General features: G+C 38.9%; 1 protein-coding gene across 6 annotated transcripts in view; it reads right to left on the bottom strand.

Annotated features, from left to right (window-relative positions):
- Positions 1–19,411, bottom strand: part of PLEKHG3 (pleckstrin homology and RhoGEF domain containing G3) — a 95,843-nt gene that overhangs the window by 17,842 nt on the left and 58,590 nt on the right. For 5 of the 6 annotated variants that reach the window (XM_072428526.1, XM_072428528.1, XM_072428529.1 and 2 more), the window contains 4 exons: positions 6,181–6,644; positions 4,473–4,573; positions 1,742–1,811; positions 1,338–1,384 (listed from right to left, as the gene is read on the bottom strand). In XM_072428526.1, coding sequence (XP_072284627.1) covers positions 1,338–1,384; positions 1,742–1,811; positions 4,473–4,573; positions 6,181–6,644 — 682 coding nt within the window. Of the gene's footprint in view, positions 1–1,337; positions 1,385–1,741; positions 1,812–4,472; positions 4,574–6,180; positions 6,645–19,007; positions 19,182–19,411 lie in introns of those variants that run through there. The other variant, XM_072428530.1, reaches the window with a different exon arrangement.

The raw sequence follows: 19,411 nt of genomic DNA, 5'->3' as shown, positions 1-19,411 counted from the left end.
AGCAGCGAGTTATTGGTGGTATAGAGGCTTGCCCTCCTGAACATATTGTGGTTCTACTGGCATCATTAAATCTAAAGAACATACTCTTGCTTACAATTGGACAAAAGAAACTGGATGGAGATTCCAACTCTGGCAATAAATAGAAACCCCTAGCAAGCAGTTGCACAACAACTTAATGCATTTTCTTTAAATTATATCTCTATGATGTTTTATTTGCCATGTCACTATTTACTAAACCTTTCTAAAGTAAAGTTATTAGGATAATATGTTTCAATATTACTTCAGAATAAATAAATATATATATATATATATATACACATACATACACACACACATACATTTTTTGCCATCTCTTTTATTCATTCCCATTTCAAGATGTCCCTTGCATTTGAATTCCTAACAGAATGGACTACTCTCTCCTTGATAATATAAATGTTTAGGATGCCTTCAGTTCCAGAATATTGTCATCTGAAGCTAAGGCTTAAGGACTGTTTCTTTTTAGGGCAGAAAGAACTATGTGAAGCCGTATACACAGGAATGTAGAGAGATTCTGCAAGGTCAAGCCGTCTGTGCTCCTGACTAATGAGCATGTGCCTGGAAATGAACACGCAGTACCCACAGCCTGGGAATCATTGGTATTGCTGATTTCCTGCTTTTGCCCAACACTTGTTTAAACAAGTCCACCTCCACTCCCAGATTCCACACCCTCCTTTTCAGCTTTATGTGCATAAAAGGAACACAAACCTTCTGAGTACAGAAAAAGCTGAAAAACCTGAAATATTTTTAAATCTGTCAGAGACCATCCTGCACTTATCAACTGCCTATATTGGGATTCTCCATAATCATTGGAAATTACCTTCACATAACTCATTGTATGTAATTTACCAGCTATTTTTTAACAGACCTCTAATGCAAATAATTATATTTCTAAAGCTAGGTACACGTGCAATTGTTCTCGTCCGATAACCGGCTCAGGGCCGACATCAAACGAGAATCTGGTGTGTGTACAGCGCTCATCGCCCATCATCCGATCAACCGTCCTGGTGGACTCATTCATGCATCGTGCAGTTGTTAGTCGTTGGAAAGGATCTTTAGGCAATCAACAACAATGATTGCCTAAAGAGAATTGGTAAAGGGAACAATATGATCATTTCATTCCAAAACAAGGAGATCAGCTTCTAAGGGATAACAAAAGTAAACCTTTCAATTCCCCAAACATGTATAGGTAATAGCTCTTGATCTGATCCACTGGCCATTTCAAATAAAAATGTATTTTCCCCAAACCTTAGCTACCTTGTGCATCAATAAACATTTTCATTCTACATGAAAATACTTACTTTGGATAGTTATTACAATACTGGGTGTAAATATCAAAGTCTTGGCTCTGTAAAGGTAAACAGGAAAAAGATTAATAAGCACAGGCATCAGCAGATATTTTGCCAATTACTTTACTCTTATCCGCTTGGTCAGTGTACAGTTTTGAATCTAAACTATCACTGCCCAAAGCCAAAAATGATATCCAGTCCATTATTAAAATGCTATCCACCCTGTTTTTCACCCCATTACCCATAATCTTGTATTGCAAAACATTCACTCTATGCTCAGACAGAATGACCATGCCAGAAGTGTAAAGATAAGCTGCCCATCCGCTTGCACCATATCTAATCTACACATGTGAAAACATTCACCAATTTATCTACAAGTAGACCAGATAGAACAGAGGCCAACACTTTGTATTCACCTTTTCCACAAAGCAGTTGGCCACAGCCACGGGGTCATCTCTGCAACTGTCCAAGTCTTGGAGAAGCTCACTGAACAGAGAGAAAAATGTAAAGATCAGATCATTGCAGGTGCCCATAATTCTTACATTTCATCTACAGTATACACAAAAAAGGAATTAAGGTCCAATGAGCAATGCAGAAAAGATGGAAAAAGTAACGTTAAAGGGTATTCTGACCTGAACTACATTTGGCTTGATTTAAAATGTGGAAGAAATATTTAAACACTTTTATTTTAGCCCATGATAAATGTCTTTGTAAAACAAACTCTGTTGAGTTCTGCTGGTTACATTATATCAAAAGCTACAGAGCCGGATCAAGTTTGTATTTGCTGTGTCCCATTGGGTGGCTATCCCTTTAGCTTAGGTCCCATAAGCATTAAAATGAAAGTCTATGCTGTTGGCATTTCCTGTCTCAATGGCAATGGTCACCAGAATGAATAGTGTGAATCCAATTAATGGAGACAGGGACAACAGAAAATACCCTGGCCAAGGCTACAAATGTTGCAAAGCATTCTAAGATAGAGATTTTTCCAGGGCCATGGGTTTTTGAATGATGGTGATTGATTCTGCACCGCAGCCTAAACTTTTATGATAATATGTGTGATTTTACTTTTGCAGTCAAAATACCTAAATATTCTATTAAAATTGTGTGTGATACATTCAACCAATCAATTGGTCATTTTTTTCTTTGGAGAGCAGCAGCAAGTATCCAGGTGGGATAGATCACACAGACAGAAACTTTAAAAACATTCAGCTTTGTTCTGCCTTGTACATCACCAAGCATTTGTGCATTAACTGGACATCCTAATCCTTTGTACCAGTGCTGGCATGGTCTTGACCAGAGTCTTGTGCCAAGTCCAACCTGGGCAGAAGATTCCATTACCAGCATATTCCAGGAATTTTTGCAATGACTGCAGAGTAAAGCTGCGTACACACTTGCAATTTTTGTCATTGGAAAGGATCTTTCACGATCCTTTCCAACGATAAAGGACTACACGATGCATGAGCCGTGCTGTACATACAGCACCGTTCTGCTCTATGGAGAGGGGAGGGGGAGAGCGACGGAGCGGCACCCTGCTGCGCACTCTCCCCCTTTCCTTGCATTAGGATCGGTCGTCGTTCATCGTTCGTGGATCCGCCAGGACGGATCCACGGACGATGAACGACGCCGACTGTACACACGCCAGATTCTCACCCGATATCTGGCCGATGCCGATTATGGGGCGAGAAAAATCTGACGTGTGTACGCAGCTTAACATATTCCCTTTCCAAACCCAGTGCTCACTTAATTGTATATAGGGTTTAGATTTAGGCTTGATGTATAACAAATACATCCACTGACATAAGACTGTCATCCAATCCAGCTCACTTCTGCAAAAACACATTTGTGAAACTCCAAGTAACTCTTCTTCATTCTCTGCTCCATTGCTGGTATATAGTGCATTTAACAATTATCCAAATTCTATTGTTTACTGATGTACAAAGCAGAGCAAAGCTGAATGCTTCCATAAATGTAGACTTTTGGCTATGTCACCTTTCTTGTGCTGATACCCCTTTCAAGCTACACCTCCTACACTACTGAGTAATGATAGCTAATGGCAAGATAGCCAGGTACCAATTATCACTTAACAATTGTGTATAAAAAGTTTACAGTGGTAAGAATAATGTATAAACTGTGTGCATTAACCATCGAAGGGCTGATGTAGCTGGGTATCACACACAGAAGCAAGTCAAACACAGACAGTACATACATTGTATTTCAAATTCTTTACAAGAACAGGTAAGAAGTAAAAGCAGAGAAATGTATGGGAAACAAAAAATAAATAATAAAATAAATTGTCACTTTTGACATGAACAAAAATTAAAATATATCTACTACAGGTAACAACACACAAGCTTGCGTTTTAACATACCAACAGCAAAAATAAAAATGAGTCTATAATGGCACTTGCTTCACATAAAACTTCATGCTAAATACAACAGAACCCAATATAATGTACACACACATGCAGGTCAGGATTGTGTCATGTTCTTTGTTGATAATTGCACACAATAACACCCCAGTAATAACCTACCTGCTAACCGTTCACTAGCTTGGGCTTCTTGTTACAAATACAATAAGGAAAGAATGCAGATAAAATTAGCTTGAGGATGAGTGGCCATACACCAAATACCAATCACATCATAATACCATGCAAGGGTATCAGTGGAATAGAGACAACGGGCCTGATTTGGTAAAGTTCTCCAAGGCTGGGGAGGAAACACCTTCATCAGTGAAGCAGGGTGATCCAGCAAACCTGGAATGGGTTTCTTCAAAGTAATTTGCTATTAGCTAGCAAATGTTTTGAATACTGGCCCAGATCCATTCCCGGTTGCTGGATCACCCATCTTCACTGATGAAAGTGTATCCTCTCCAGCCTTGGAGAGCTTTAATAAATCAGGCTCGGTAAGTATATACAATAAATTAAAAAAAAAAACTTTTGCGGCAAGGTCAACTTTTACAGCACCCCATTTTGTTCGGAAAAGCTTACTGTCTGGCAGTCATGCTTTATTAAATTGTTTTGGTACTTCAGTTATAGAAGAGATCAATAACCGCCATTGGCCAAACATTGCATTTGTTAGCACTTCCTTGAAAAGGTAAGCCAATGACTAATAACAATACCAGACCTCAGATAAAAGCAAAGTATTTTACCTGTTCAGTTCATAAATATCCTCAATATTTCCAAAGAGAGCACAGACTTGCTCCGGTTTCATTGGCAGTTCTTGTTTGTCTATGATGCCTCCCAGATAGTCCTGCAGGAATAAAATACTGGGACTTAAGTTTCGAGTATTAATCACTTCTGATGGCTTTTATTGCCTCATTACTAGTTTTGCTCACCTGGTCATGAGTTTTTATTATAGGAGTAAATACAATTTCTTATCAGAGTGGTGTGGTACATTTCATTCATTAAATGTAAAATTGATAAAAAACAGGTAATCTGTTGTCTCCAACGTGTTCATGGAAACTGCTCATTTCAAAGGGAAGGGACAAAGTACGTGTAACCAGTCACTAACAGAAGAACAAATCTACTAATTGAAAATCAGAAAACAAAAGCAGACCTGGGCTGGTGAGGAATGGGGAAACAATAAATCCTGTAAGTTAAATTTCATAGCCAGAGGACATGTAACTTCCCTAATAGTAGAAAAATAAGAGCAAAAAAACAAATTTTACAATGCAGCCATGAAAAATTCACAGAAGACCAAAAGTCGTATCTTCTATGTTTCCACATAAGCGGATAATGCAAATCATTTTATCACTTTGAGTGTGTGCAAACCCTTTTTTACCTTTTTTGGCTTCTGAAAGGATTCAGAAAAGTCAGTTTATTTTTACCTGCCCATCTTGTCCTAGAGATGGAAAGGAAGTGAACCTCTAAAAAATGAGATATATTCTTCTCTTAGAAAGTTGTCACTGGACAGGTGTCCCCATTGGAAGATTTTTCTATATCTCTTGATCTGGTGACAGCTTCCCTTCTCTATTTTCCAGTGACAAAAAAAATAAAGTGGAGGCAGTGAAAGTACTAAAATCATGACAGGGTTTCGAACCTTGCCCTAAGCTTCTATTTTAAGAAGTTTTAATTTATGCATTTTCTAACATTTACCTAAAGTGCTTATGAATTGTATACCATTCTATAATTTACTCTTCACTCTTGGCATACATTACTTAAAGTAAAAAAGGAAGTTTTGGTCTAAAGTATGGGCCAACAGTTACTTAAAATTAAAAAGGAAAGCATAGCACTACTTTCTCTACTTGGCAAACATATAAAACTCTGTTCATTCAAATCTACAGTATTTTAGCAGCCGTTGATGATCTATACTCATGGGTCTGCACTAAGCGAAGTGCAGACTGTACTGATTAGATCTTTCAAAGGCAGTATGGCCCAAACAAAAAGCCTCCTGTATAATTTGGATGTTTAAAATGGGTGGCAATAATCCATGACGGGCAAATTAGGCCTCCTGAAACCAGAACAAAGATGTCTCAAGGGGTTTGCCTTTATATGCTTCCTGTTTCCATACACCAGAAACAGATAACTAAATAAGGTAATTGTATGAAAAAAGAATGCATCCCTATATTGTAAATCCTAAAATATTTCTACCATTATGTGTTCTCCTTGAGGTTAAGCTGACACCCCATTCTGTGATGCATTCTTTCATAACCTTTGCACCTAGGACCCCACCCCTTACAGGTGAAAAATTTTAGAAACACAGAAAAACCCTTACATTCAAGGCTGTGATTCAGGAAGTATAGATAAAAACCTTGTGGGATATTGTCCCAAACCCCAAAGGTTCTGGGCTGAAGCTCTCTGATTTGCTGTCAGAGAGTAGTATAGAATTCCTTTAAATGCCAGTGTGAATGGACCTACCTCTACAATACTGCGTAGATCCTGGACATACATCCTCTCAGTCTCAATAATTTCCAGCACCACACGCTCCACATAACTGAGCTTATTAGAGATCCCACTAACTTTGGTCCCAAATGGTGAAAGAGACCGAGAACCAATACGGCTTCTTCGGTTAACAATATTGTTGCTGTTGGGAGTGTGGAAATGTTTTATTCCACTTTGCATGTCCCGGAAAGTGGCATGAAGGATATCCCCAGCAGATGACACTTGCTCCATGTCAAGATTACTCGAATTATCACCCAACAGCTGCTCTTCTGCCGGTCTACTGTTTTCATAGAGATCACGACCCTCACGAAGGGAGCCGGATGATGCTGTGGAGATGATGCTTACAGGTCGGTCCGAATCATAAAAGTCTGTAGAATAGGAGGTTGAGCTTGAAAACTTTTCATTGCTGCTGGAAGAGCCCGCCGACAGCCTGGGGGATTCTGTGAAAAAAAAACGGACATGAATTTAGTTTAAATTGAAGCAAGCATTCAGCTTGAATCTTGACTTTAGGTGGTGAGAATATCTTATTATCCACAAAAGCTCCCTTAGATTGTAACCTCTTGTTGGCTGGGTCCTATCTTCCTCCTGAATCACTGTCTGTATCTGTCTGTCATTTGCAACCCCTATTTTATGTACAACGCTACATAATATGTTGGCACTATATAAATACTGTTTATTAATATTAATATTAACAAAATTTAAATCCCAGCAATTGATACATGAAAGACCTTTAAACATTGGAGATTACAAGCAACAGGAAAATGGAAACAGAACTAATTTGACTAGAACAGTCATTTTTTCCTAAGAAGCCATGTAAACGTTCCACATAAATTATATCTTCCTTGTCTGGGTTATCTCCATGGCTTGCACTGTATCACAGCAAAACCATCCATCCTGTCCATTCTGCAAAGCGTCAGCTAGTTTCCTATAAAGATCACAAATCATATTTCATAAAGATCTGTCTGATTCAAGAAATTTGGGCAATTAGAATTCAAAACTTGTATGATTGTTCACAAGTTAGATTTGAATGCAACAATTCATTAGAATTTTCAATTTCGTGCTGGTGTTTTATGATCTGTGAATCAATACACTCACCACTAATTATCATCATTTCTATGAACGTTTCATCTACAACATACAGGATGTTAATGGGAAACTGATACAATTATTTTCCAGCAGCATTAATCAGAGCTAACCCAGAATCCCTGTCACTGCTAGTGCAATACCTAATTCTTACTAAGCAGGATGCTTGGTTTGCAGCCCTCAGTTACCTCTTGTGTTTCACTAAGTGACTCAGAATGACCGCTATCATACCTGTCCTGAGGAATGGGCAATAACAAAAGAAACACCCACCGCAGATTTGTCAATGGGGATTAGAGAACATGTGACACTTCCTACTACTAAATGTTTACTTTGCCTTGGGATGCTAATAAGGAAGGAATATACATGCAATTCTCAATAGTATTTGTTTTACAATCTCATTCAATCCCTAACTTTTCCTTTTAACCCTCATTACTTTCCAGCAGCTAAAAACAATACCTGTAATAGAAGAGAAATGTGAGGTTTATGGGCTAAACCCAGCCAGAAACTCTGCAGCTAACACTAGGAACGACTTAAAGAATCACGAATTTTAGATAGAGTAGGCGTTAAGAAGAAATCATTTGTGTGCGTTCCTTAAAAACATTCATGAAAGTTGAAATTAGTGGTGCCAAAGATCTACTTTTTCAATAAATAATACACTAAAAGCATATAAGGAGATACATTGGATTTCAAGGGACAGTTATTATCAAGACTATGGATTCTGTAAATATGTAGATGCTATATATAAAATGCATAATAGCAACAATAATAAGTAATAATCATTATAATAATACATAGTGTTCATTCTAGCTTAACCTCCCATAACACCTGATGTAGACTGGGTTTGATTTACCAGGAGATTAAAGGCTTTTTAAAGAACATTTGTTTGCACATAAAAAGGATGATTGAAAAGAACCAAAATGTCATCTTATTCACTGACTTGAATGAATATTTGCCCAGTATATTGAGTCAAGCAGTTTAGTGTAAATAAGGAATCAGTGCAGATTCAAATGTACTTTACTGTGCACCTTGTTAAAATAAATGAAGCCTGCTGCATCTGTCACCAATGATCTTTTAGCCATACTTATTTGTATTACTGAGCATACAGAATTTCATGGTTGAGAAAATACAGAATTATTGCAACACACCTATTTTTATTATGTTGGTAGAACACAAATATCAGCATTTTAATATTGAGTATGTTTCCAGTTTTTTTGATCTGGATGACATGAAGCTTTCCCATCTTTGACGGATCCCACACAATAGATACTCTTAGATTGGCAGGAATAGTACATTAAAGCAGTGTTTAACCAATATTTTTTTTTAAGCTGGGAGAGAGGAAATTTTAGGTTGGTAGCAGCCAACCACCCAAAATCAGACAGGGGTTACTAAAAAGTTCGGGGTGGTGCACCCCTAAAAAGGTCTGGGGAGAACACTGAAGGGCAAGCCCATCAGCCACTTTAAGCCTTGGAGGTTTGCCAATTATATGTAGTGTCCAAAAACCCTCCAATGTGCATCCCAATGAAATGATTTTACAGATCTTGCCTTCTCCAACTCTAAAGGTTCCTCTGTATGAAGTTTGAAAACTTATAATTACTAACAGATTCACTTTAAGGAGAGCATACACTTGTTGAGCATAAATAAATGAACTATTTTGGGCCTGTTCCTTAAATAATTGAGATAGTATTGTAATCCCAGAACTATTCCACACAATTGGGAGGCAAGATCTTTGCCATTTGGATGGGCAAGAAGTGTATTTTGAAGTATGAGTTGCTACTAAGGGACTTTTTTTATTAACTGTTTTTGTGTTTTTGTTTTGTTTTAAAAGTGTAGACACTTCCTACAACAGCAATATCCTTCCAACATGATTTCTGGAAATCACAGATATACCAATCCTGCAATGACTGGAGCTCTTGCAACAATTAGGCCAAGCATAGCATTTTTCATGGAGCACAGTAGCTCAGTTTAAATGTAAACACTGCATAATCAACATCTACAACTGGTAGGCAAACAAACTAATCAGTGTAATTAAAGTGTTAAAATGGGAGTTTCTATAACAAGGAGCAGGTGCCTGAAACCAATAAGCCTCTCTTGGGAAAATGCAGACTTAAAGAATTAAGACTTTGTAGTAAAATGAATGGGTTGCACATTAACTGTATATGCTAATTCCCACTCAATGAAGTCTTTTGTTGCTGAATTAGCCCAGGGCAATCGGAGGTGTCATCTTCTGGAAAGAGATGGGACACTGTCCTTCCTGCCAGGAAGCTTCAGTCAGACAGAGGGACAAGATGCGTAAGTGTGACCTGAGTTCTAGAAAGTGACGTATTTTCCTAGAGGCGCACAGAACAATTATAGTGCGGTAAAATCAATTGGGACATAATTATAACATGCTAACTTGCTATGCTTTCATACAAATGTGGAGAACTTGATAAATGTTAAGACCATTTATTAGTCAGAATAAGCACCAAGAGAACCTGTCATGGCAATAAGGGGGCTTCTACTGTTAGGTTGTTCAATAGTACAAGTTTTTGGGATGTCATGTGGTCTAGAACACATATCCAAAAACAGTTGGAAAGACAATCAGGCAATTCCCATGCTTAAAAGGATTTGAAGTGTATCTAGACCGCAAAGTTTTTGCTTAGTTTTGGATAATAATGGGTAAAGTTTACAACCCCTGTCAAGCTTAATTTCTTTTCGCTGCTCTACACCCGTGATGAAACAAATCAGGAAAACAGACAACTGTTAAGTGTTGCTAGGGGTTCCAGCCTTCCCCTGCTTACTATACAAGCAGGGGAAGGCTTTCCTTTTTTTCTGGTGTAAGGTTGTCCCTAGACAGGAAGTCAGGGGCAATCTTTCTAAATATAACACAGACAACATTAAAACTCCAACAGAAGTTCTGATACTTGTCCAAGGTTAGTTGTTGACATTCCAGGCAATGGCAGCCCATACAGTATATTGTTTCATTGGCTACAAGACACCTGGGATTTATCCAGCCAAGATTTGTAAGTACACATGACAGGACCCCACAGCTAAATAATTACAGGGTCTGTTTGTGCTTCCACCCCAGCTGCACCTCTTTGATTAGGCATGACTCATTTTGCTATTACCTCTGGGATGTTAACAGGGCCACAGCATCCCCACTGCTATTTTGTGGTATTTTTAAAACAATGGGACTGCTGCAGGCAATGGCATTTCTTTATTATGTATGTTAAGGTGTACCTTGATGTGCCATAAGCATCTCATTCAACCTGGCTATTATTTAGTTGGGTCAATATTCGTTTGTTGCCTGCAACGGTTGTAAAAGGGGTGAGGTAGGTTTAAAATCTCACCGGAATAGTCCCCATTTATAAGCCACCTGCTGCCTCCCATGTACCTCCCTCCACAAACTAAACTGTGTGTGCTGGGCTAAACAGGGTGTACATATTTATGAAACAATCTACGGACCAGATTGATAATGGTCAGAACATGTCTTAATGGACAACTTTAAAGTCAAGCTGTCCCTCAAATGTCCCAAGCAATGTTGGAGCAGAGACTTTATGGTGCAAAAATACCAATGATAGTTATCAGTCCATACATCCATGCAGACCCCCCATTGAATTTAGGCTAAATCTGTACATGGGGATTTGAATTCTGCCTAAAATGTAGATTAGGCCCTTTCTCCCCTTTTACTAATCCCCTTTCTGCCTGCTCGTTCTAGCTTTTGATGGCCAGCAGTCCATTATCAAGGTTGTCTATTAAAGCATACCTAAACTCAGTAATTTCACTTTACATAAAAGGGTAGATAACCCTTTTATGTTAAGTAAAAATTCTGTTTTTTGCAGTGCAACACTGAGCGTCTCGGGCATGTGCAGAAGGAGCCTTTTCCTGGGGAAAAAAAAAATTTGCTGATCTGAGGCATTACTTGGCAAGTTTTTTTTCCCATCCTACGTCACCTTATCTCGCGCCTTGGTCGGGTGACGTAGGATGAAGAACCCAGAAGAAGAGATTAAGATGGTGGTTCCGGGGCATATTGGCTCGCAGACGGATGCGGGGACGACACGGGACATGACGGAAGGGACCTCCAGATTGATCGGACTGCCCTGCGGAATTAAAGGTAAGTAGATTTTTTGGTTTTAGGGGATTTTGCGTTTAGTTCCTTTTGAAACTGGTCTGAGCCACTAAAAGAAGAATCTGTTAATAAAATAGAATAATAATACTGAAAAGCAAGGCTTGTTTATTCACTAAAAACCCACAATGGTTCTCCTTTAATGGATATTCATTTGAGTAATTATAGTCCTAGTTGCAATATGTTTTGAGTTAAAACAGATGGCTCACAGCCTAAAACAGACTTGCTTCCTCCCCAGTGCACACTAATCTTGTATTTCCCACACAGATACCAATTTTCCAACACCATAAACAATCAAAACATGGTCCGGTTCTTACGGACTTGAACAAGAAGAACATACAGGAAAGTCAAGTCAAGTTCCGAGACAACCTAGGCAAATAATCACAATTTGCTCTGCTATAGTGTATTCTAAGTGCCCCATCACAGTTCTATCATCAGGACCTGGATGGTATGCATCCACAAGGACACCAGCTGCATGTGTGAAGCCTTGTGTATGTGTTCTTGAAATGCCACCACAGCACGTGTCCCCCTCCCTTTACTAGGCTTCTTCTCCCTCATGTCCCACAGTGTGAGCTCCCAACTGCAAATCTCTAGTTGCTGGCACACTTCCCTTTTCATTACATCACCGCCACCAGCTGACAATACATCCAGCTAGCGTCATCCTCGACAGTCTGAACGTTTTCATTCTTCTCTCCTTCTTATTTACCAGCACTACAGACAGGATAATGGCTTTGCTGACCATCCACAGCTCTATTCTAAATCATTGGCTATGAACCACTGGATGCCAACAAACCTTGTACTACCCATACACAGCTTTATACTTACAATCTTTTCAATTATGTATCTGTAAATTGGTATTAGCACAAATAGGTTCTCCAAGAAAAAAATCGATTACAAAGAATTTCATGCTCACATATTCATGTTTACAACGCCAAATTATATAGTTACTGGTCTGACATGGAGCTACAGAAAAACTGGGGGTAATCTCACCCTCTAGCTTCTAAGAGGACTGGTTGCCCAAGCAGTGACACCACATAGACCAGGCATGTCCAAGGTCCGCCCCCGGGGCCAATTGCGGCCCGTGTTCAAATTTCCACCGGCCCACAGCCTCTGTCAAAAAATCATTAATTGCGGCCCGCCAGCACTGTTGACCACAGTATAAAATATACACGTACAAAAAAAGCTATTTTATATTTCATTAGAGTTGATCAAACGCCTTGCAAATATCAGTCCGCTACTGGGCAGGCATAATACGCAGGACGGGAGTTACCATGTGTGCACAGGGAATCTCCTACATTTTTTTATAGTGTTCTGTGCAGGACCCGCACAGACTACGCTCATTCTGATTCCAAGAATGTGCTCTGCACGGAGCCCGCACTGACACAGTGAATCCCTCACGTCACCCTGGTGGGTGTGTGCTGTGCAGGACCCGTGCAGACCACACCCACATTAACCTCGGTTAGTGGTCGGCCCCCCACACAATTTCACCACATCTGGCCCTCTTTGCAAAAAGCTTGGACACCTCCGACATAGACTTTTTAGTTTAGTATAAAATAAATAAGTAGAAAGTCCTATGTAAAAAGTAGGACCTTATTCACATTTGTGCAGACCCATGTACCTGCATAAACCTTGACATTTTGGATTAGGTGGGAAAGAAATAAAAGGACCCTTTTTTTGGAAAGATCACATAATTGAGGTTTCTTTCACTGTTGTTAATTCTCCCTCACTTTCTGTCCAGTAAAAAGTTGTAAGAACATAAAGGGAGGGGAAATCTCTCCAACACTTAGCTGTGAAACCTGACAGAGGTTCTAATTCCTGTCCAGTTCATCTACAATTAAAACACATAGAATCTAACAAAAACTGATTTATTTTTTTTAAATCAAGCTTTAAGCAGCTTTGTAGGACTAAACGATAGCCTGTTAGCAAGGTCTACTGTAGTTCTCACAGTGGAATGTCCCGTCATTCATTCTTCCCTTTCCATAAAATAGAACTGTCAGTCTGTACAGTGCTCATTCTTTCCTACGGTCACTCGAAACGATGACTAAACATTGCTTTGAATGACAATTCATGCATGTCTGCACAAGATTTTACATTAAACAAGATGCCAGAGGGCTTAGGTAGTTTTCCAAGGACTTTCAAGTAGTGTTGAAGGTTGCTTTTGGGGCCCTTCCCTACCTATGAATACTTTAAAAACTAAAGTACATATGCAAAAGACCTAGGAGTTAAAATCAACTGAAAACTGTAATTTCAATTGTTAATGGTACTAAATCCTTCCATGTTTTCTGAATTTACAAACTCTGCAATTGAGTTTCTAGACTGGCCTGCTACCGAGGCATCACAATGTAACTCATCATGCTCCATTTATGAAACAAAATTTGACATTCGCTCAAACCTTCCCTGGTGCGAATCAATTACGGTCACTGAAACTAATGGACTTGGAAGATTCCCATTCCCTTGGAAGGAAATGTTTGAGGGAATTTTCTGATTCCCCGTTTTAGAAATAGAGCCCATCGTTCTATTCTAATTGGTCAGGGATCTTCCTCTGTGGAGTATGCAACAGAAGGAGTGAGAGATACTATATGAAAAATCAGTCAAAAACAGCAGCAGGTAGACCTTGACTTCAAAAATAAAGAGGGAAAAAAAAAAAAAAAAAAAAAAAAAAAAATCAGTTTATTGCATCTGATCCCTACAAAACACAGCAACTAGAACTATAAATGCAAATATGATGTAAATTCCCTAGTTTGTGTCAAAGGGCAGGAACATTTACATACCAGCATGGTAATGCTATAAATAGTTTACTTATGGGAGGCAATATGGGTATGAGATCTAGTTACTCATTAAATAAATAATTTGCTCGTTTTTGAAGGCAGAAATAAAGGCTTTATTTAGAAACAAACCAGAGTGGGCACATTAGATCTGACCGAGCATCATTCCACTGTGCTTTGTATGTTCTGCATGCAGCCTCATGCTGCCCAGTCCTATTTAGATGTTCCGGTTTGTTTTCATGCCACACGATAAAAAAGAAGAAATTCTGTAAGGGGTTTTCCTTTTTAACTATCTACAGACAAAAACATGCAACACTAATTCTATTTGTAAAAAATAAATACATTTCCAAAAGTTAAGAACTTTGAAACCAGAAATGACCTGGCACCATCATCACTCATCACTTGCATCAGCTTAATGTTGTGTGTTTGCTTTCCATGTACATCAGGAACTACTAAACACTGATGGGCTCCAATAATAATACTCCTCCAACAGCCATTCTGTGCTACATAAATGACGGAGTAAATAAAATGTATTTCTTTAACTCCATCTGAAACTCACTTTCAGGCAACGAATGCTTGAATCACCTAAATCTTAAATATCCTGGAGTCTTCCCAGCAGTAATTCACGTCTCCTCCCCTCCCGCAGGGCCGTAATAAAAGAAAATTTTCACAGCTGTAATCCCCAGTGATTCCATTTTATGATGTTACTGGAGAAGGAGACCATTACTTGACTTCATAAATGTAACTGCAGGTGAACAGATCTCTGAATTGTGGAGTTGAGATGGAACCCCTAAACGATACAATACACTAACATTTCTAATCACAGTGGAATGGGCCTTTAAAATAAATGCAAATAAGCGATATAGTTTAGCTGCAGGCATACACAGTACTGTTTTACACAAAACACAAGTATCTCTGTTCACTTTTAGATACCCATGGTGATTAATGCAAAATGTAGTCCAAAGTGATGTTTCTCCTGCAGCCTAATGGAAAATTACCACTGAACTGTGAAAGGTTATTCAGCTTCATTTTGTAGCCTAAAATAAGACCTCATATTTTAAATACCCAGCCTTATGTGTACTTTCTATTACAGCAGGAAGTCTATTTAGACTGTAAAATCAAGACTGACAATGTTTTTTTATTAGAACAAGTATGTATTGCAGATGTTTAGGTTTATTTCTTTTTAATATATCAATGGTTGTTCATGGGAAGGACATAGAGAGGAAATTCAATACAAAAAGCCTGATATCACGAGTGTCTGAAGTTATGTTAACTACTATGTATTGCTGTAGGAGATGGTCAGAGACTGTGGGCCAGCTACTGAGGATAGCCAGAGTTTAGGGACATGCCATGACTGATGGGCACACACGCAGTGCAGGATGGGCACACACGGGGGACATGCTGCGAAGGATGGGCACACTCCATGAAGGATGGGCACACGCCGGGGGGACATGCCGCGAAGGATGGGCACACACCGGGGGGATATGCTGGGAAGGCTTGACACACGCCAGGGGGACAAGTCGCGAGGGATGGGAACACACCGGGGGAACGCTGTGAAGGATGAGAATACTCCATGAAGGAAGGGCACACGCCAGGGGGACATGCCACGAAGAATTGGCACACACGGGAGGGACATGCCGCGAAGGATGGGCACACACGGGGGGACAGGCACACACCGGGGGGACAGGCCGCAAGGGATTGACACACACCGGGGGAACATGCTGCGAAGGCTGGACACACACTGAGGGGACAAGCTGCAAAGGCTGGACACACACTGAGGGGACACGCTGCGAGGGATGGGCATACACCCAGGACATGCAGCAGAAGACAGTAACAGGCCAAAGAAATCCCAGGAAAAGGTATTTGGCAAGTAGTTTGTTATTGCCCAAAGCCAAACATTGTCCGATACATACATAAGGTAAAAAAACAAAAAAAACAAAAAAAAAAAAAAAGCAAAAAGCCAAAACATTTAATTCTATACTAAAAAAAAGTATTATACTATACTAAGTATAATTCTATACTAAAAAGTATTATTGTGCTATCACAATAAACACATTTTAGAGAGTAAATCCAATAAAACTTGATAATAATGTTTTCTCAAGCTAAAAATGTATTCCACTGTTACTGTAGGCAACATACACTGACGGACAGGTGAATACCATTTGTACGGGTGCACATTTAAAGGCGTTTAAATTAATGTAACTTATTAGTGACAAATAAGTCAATTGTTAAATCGCACATTCCTGTACGATTATGGCCAGCTGTACATCAATGTCAAATGGCTGCATTTCATACTGTAGTCATGCATCTGTAAACTGTGCAATCAAGTTGCTATGTAGTGTACACCTACAATGTAAAGAATCAATGTATGTTCAGGCGTGTTCCAGGCATTTTTATACACATATTCACCAGTAGAATCCACAAAAAATAAGACATATGAAACTCGGGTATGGCGTAAGGCAGTGATCACAATGTGTGTGAATGGAAGCAGAGTATAAAGGTCACCAGAGGAGTACACCTTTCCAAATGAGGTAACACACTCTTATCATGGTCATTACTCTGGGAGTGTGTGTTTGCAAAAGAATATATTCTATATTTGTCCCAAAACCTCACTGTGTTATCAGTTTTACTGTCCAGGGACCTTCATACAGACTTCTGGAAAATGAGGCGGAAAATAAAATGTGCGATATTAGTTACAAAATACAAGTTTTGTATGAAATTACTTCCTATTTATTTTATGTGATTCATTTTTTTTCTACAATGTAGGTAAAACTTAATTAGGCCACGCATGCAACTTTCTGCCATGCTGAGACCTGCCCCCGTGCTCCTTATTATTGTGGAGGTACCTACTAAATCAAAACCCCATTGTCTGGCTCTAGTAGGCATTGGGCTCATACAAAACTTCAGTACCCAGAAAGGGTGGAGTTGGTGGGGCTTAACAAATTACTACCTCCCACCTTTCCCCATAATTTACTGAAAAGGGGCATTACCAACTCACTTATGCTACAAGTCAAGGTAAAGAAGACCTACATTTGTATGTATATATGGTAATTTCTTACATAATCTTTGGTATAAACTTTACCCTATAGGTAGCAATGAATTTCAGCTTGGTTTTAGACTGAGCAACACACAGTGAGATGGGCCAACAATGAAGGAACAGGTGAAAATTAAGGGCAAAAGAGAAAGCTAATGCAGCCCCAATTGCCAATGACTATTAAACCAAAATAAAATTTTAAATTAAAATTATGTGTTTGGAAATGGGTACGGTTCAATGCAATCGTTGCAGGACATTTTCATAGGAGGCCAAACTTTCATACCAATGAAAGCCTTTTACATAAATTCCTAGCATAACATGTTTAAAGTCCAAGACACGGTAAGTCAATAACCTGCGTCACAACAGATATGCACTAACCCAATCATAGCATTGTATACCGTCAATTTTATCGATAAAGATCAGTTCAAGAATCTACATGTTCATCTATTTGCAGGATAACTGACCAAACTGGAACAGGAAGTTGCCATACCTATTTTTATATGATAGGCGCCAGATTATATCAATATACCAAAACACATTAGATAATGGTACAGCAAACACCTTTGCTGCCTGCCATTGAAACACATAATGTTTGGTAACCCTAACCCTAACTAATCTATATACTATCAAAAAGAAGAAGAAAAAAAAAAAAAAAAAAAAAAAAAAAAAAAAAAAAAAAAAAAAAAACGAACAAGAAAGCAATAGGAAATTTTGTAATAATAATGTCACCATGCACTAGTATAGCAAACATCTCCCCACTGTGCAGAAATTACTACTAAGCTATGGCAAAAGCCTAGTGTTACAGTACTGTCCATAGTAAAAAGGCATTAATAAAAACATTAATAAATGAGTAGACTATTAGTACTCCAATTAGGATGCTTTCCCAGGTGCAGTACAGGCTCCAACTGAGATGCTTTTGTCCTATCAACCCATCAGCTTAAAATACCCCCAAAGACTGCTTCTCCGAAGTAAGGTGGTTTTTTCTGAGCCTTGTTTTTTTCTGTGAAAAATCTCATATTCCAGGTAACAGTCATGCTAAATGCTGAAAATTGCATTTTCACTGGAATGACCAAGATAAGCTCCCTAACCACAACTTAGTGAAACTTTAATTTACCTTAATAGCCAGGCAGTATAACCACATGACGTTTCAGAATTCCTGAAAGGGTTTAGTATTCAGCAAAAAGAAGCCACTATGCAAACACTATGCCTTAGCCCCATCCTGCAATATTTAGAATATGTCCTGATAAAAGCAAAACCACAGCATCCTGTACATGACAAATGTCTTATTACACCAGCCTGTGTAAATATGGACCATGGGTGAGCATGCATAGCTAAAGCCAGAACAAGGATGAAGAAACCAAACTACACAACTACTTGGGTTAGGAGTGGTGGTGAACATTCACAGAAGGATTTTGTAGATTGATGCAGCTCTTGTATCAGATCCCAATGATCTGCATTATAGATATCCAAAGCAGCTGCCTTGTGTGAGATTAGAAAATCTTGAAGTCAAATTCTGCACAGCTGTATAGTAACACAGTTTTACAGCAATACACCAATTTCAGTTGAAAAGCATACAAAATCTATTTATATGCAGGACCTAATAAAACAGGACACAGTAAACAAGTAAGTATTTCACCCAAGTCATTTATCCAAACAGAAAGTCTCTCCAAGGCAAACAAAATCTGTGCAGTATGAAAATAAAAAACAAATGTATGAAAAAAAAACTAAATCAAACTGCAAAGAGTAATAAAAAAAGAGATAGAAAACAAAAACACAGAACAATATAATAAATGGATGATACCAAAATAAAACCACATACCAAATAGCCGTGAAATTCTGCGGTTTAATCCTTCGAATCGACCCTTTTCATCAAACATTTTGTAAAAGCTGGAGCCAGTGCTCCGTCTCCAATATAGTACAAGGTCTTATTTTCATGAAATGTGAGTTCAGCGACTGCTTTTCATGGGATGTGCAATACAGTTCAATGTCTTCTCTTTGTGAGATGTGTATAGAGGGAGAGGTGTGGACGGACTGACATCATTCTATCACCTACAATCTCCCAAGCAGCCCTTCCCTTTCTCCGCCTCCACAGAGGAAACAAGACGTCAAAAGATGCACTTTTCTCCCTCCCACCGAAATCACACCGAAAGGTGTTTACAGGTACATAGGATGTTGCTTTAGAAAAGGAAGTTTAACGTAAACTGACCACCTGAATGCAAGAAC

The sequence above is a fragment of the Pyxicephalus adspersus genome, chromosome 12, assembly GCF_032062135.1.
Source record: "Pyxicephalus adspersus chromosome 12, UCB_Pads_2.0, whole genome shotgun sequence".
In the NCBI taxonomy this organism is placed as follows: domain Eukaryota; kingdom Metazoa; phylum Chordata; class Amphibia; order Anura; family Pyxicephalidae; genus Pyxicephalus; species Pyxicephalus adspersus.
The sequence above is the reverse complement of the archived record's forward strand: the minus strand, read 5'-3'. Positions and strand labels throughout refer to the sequence as shown.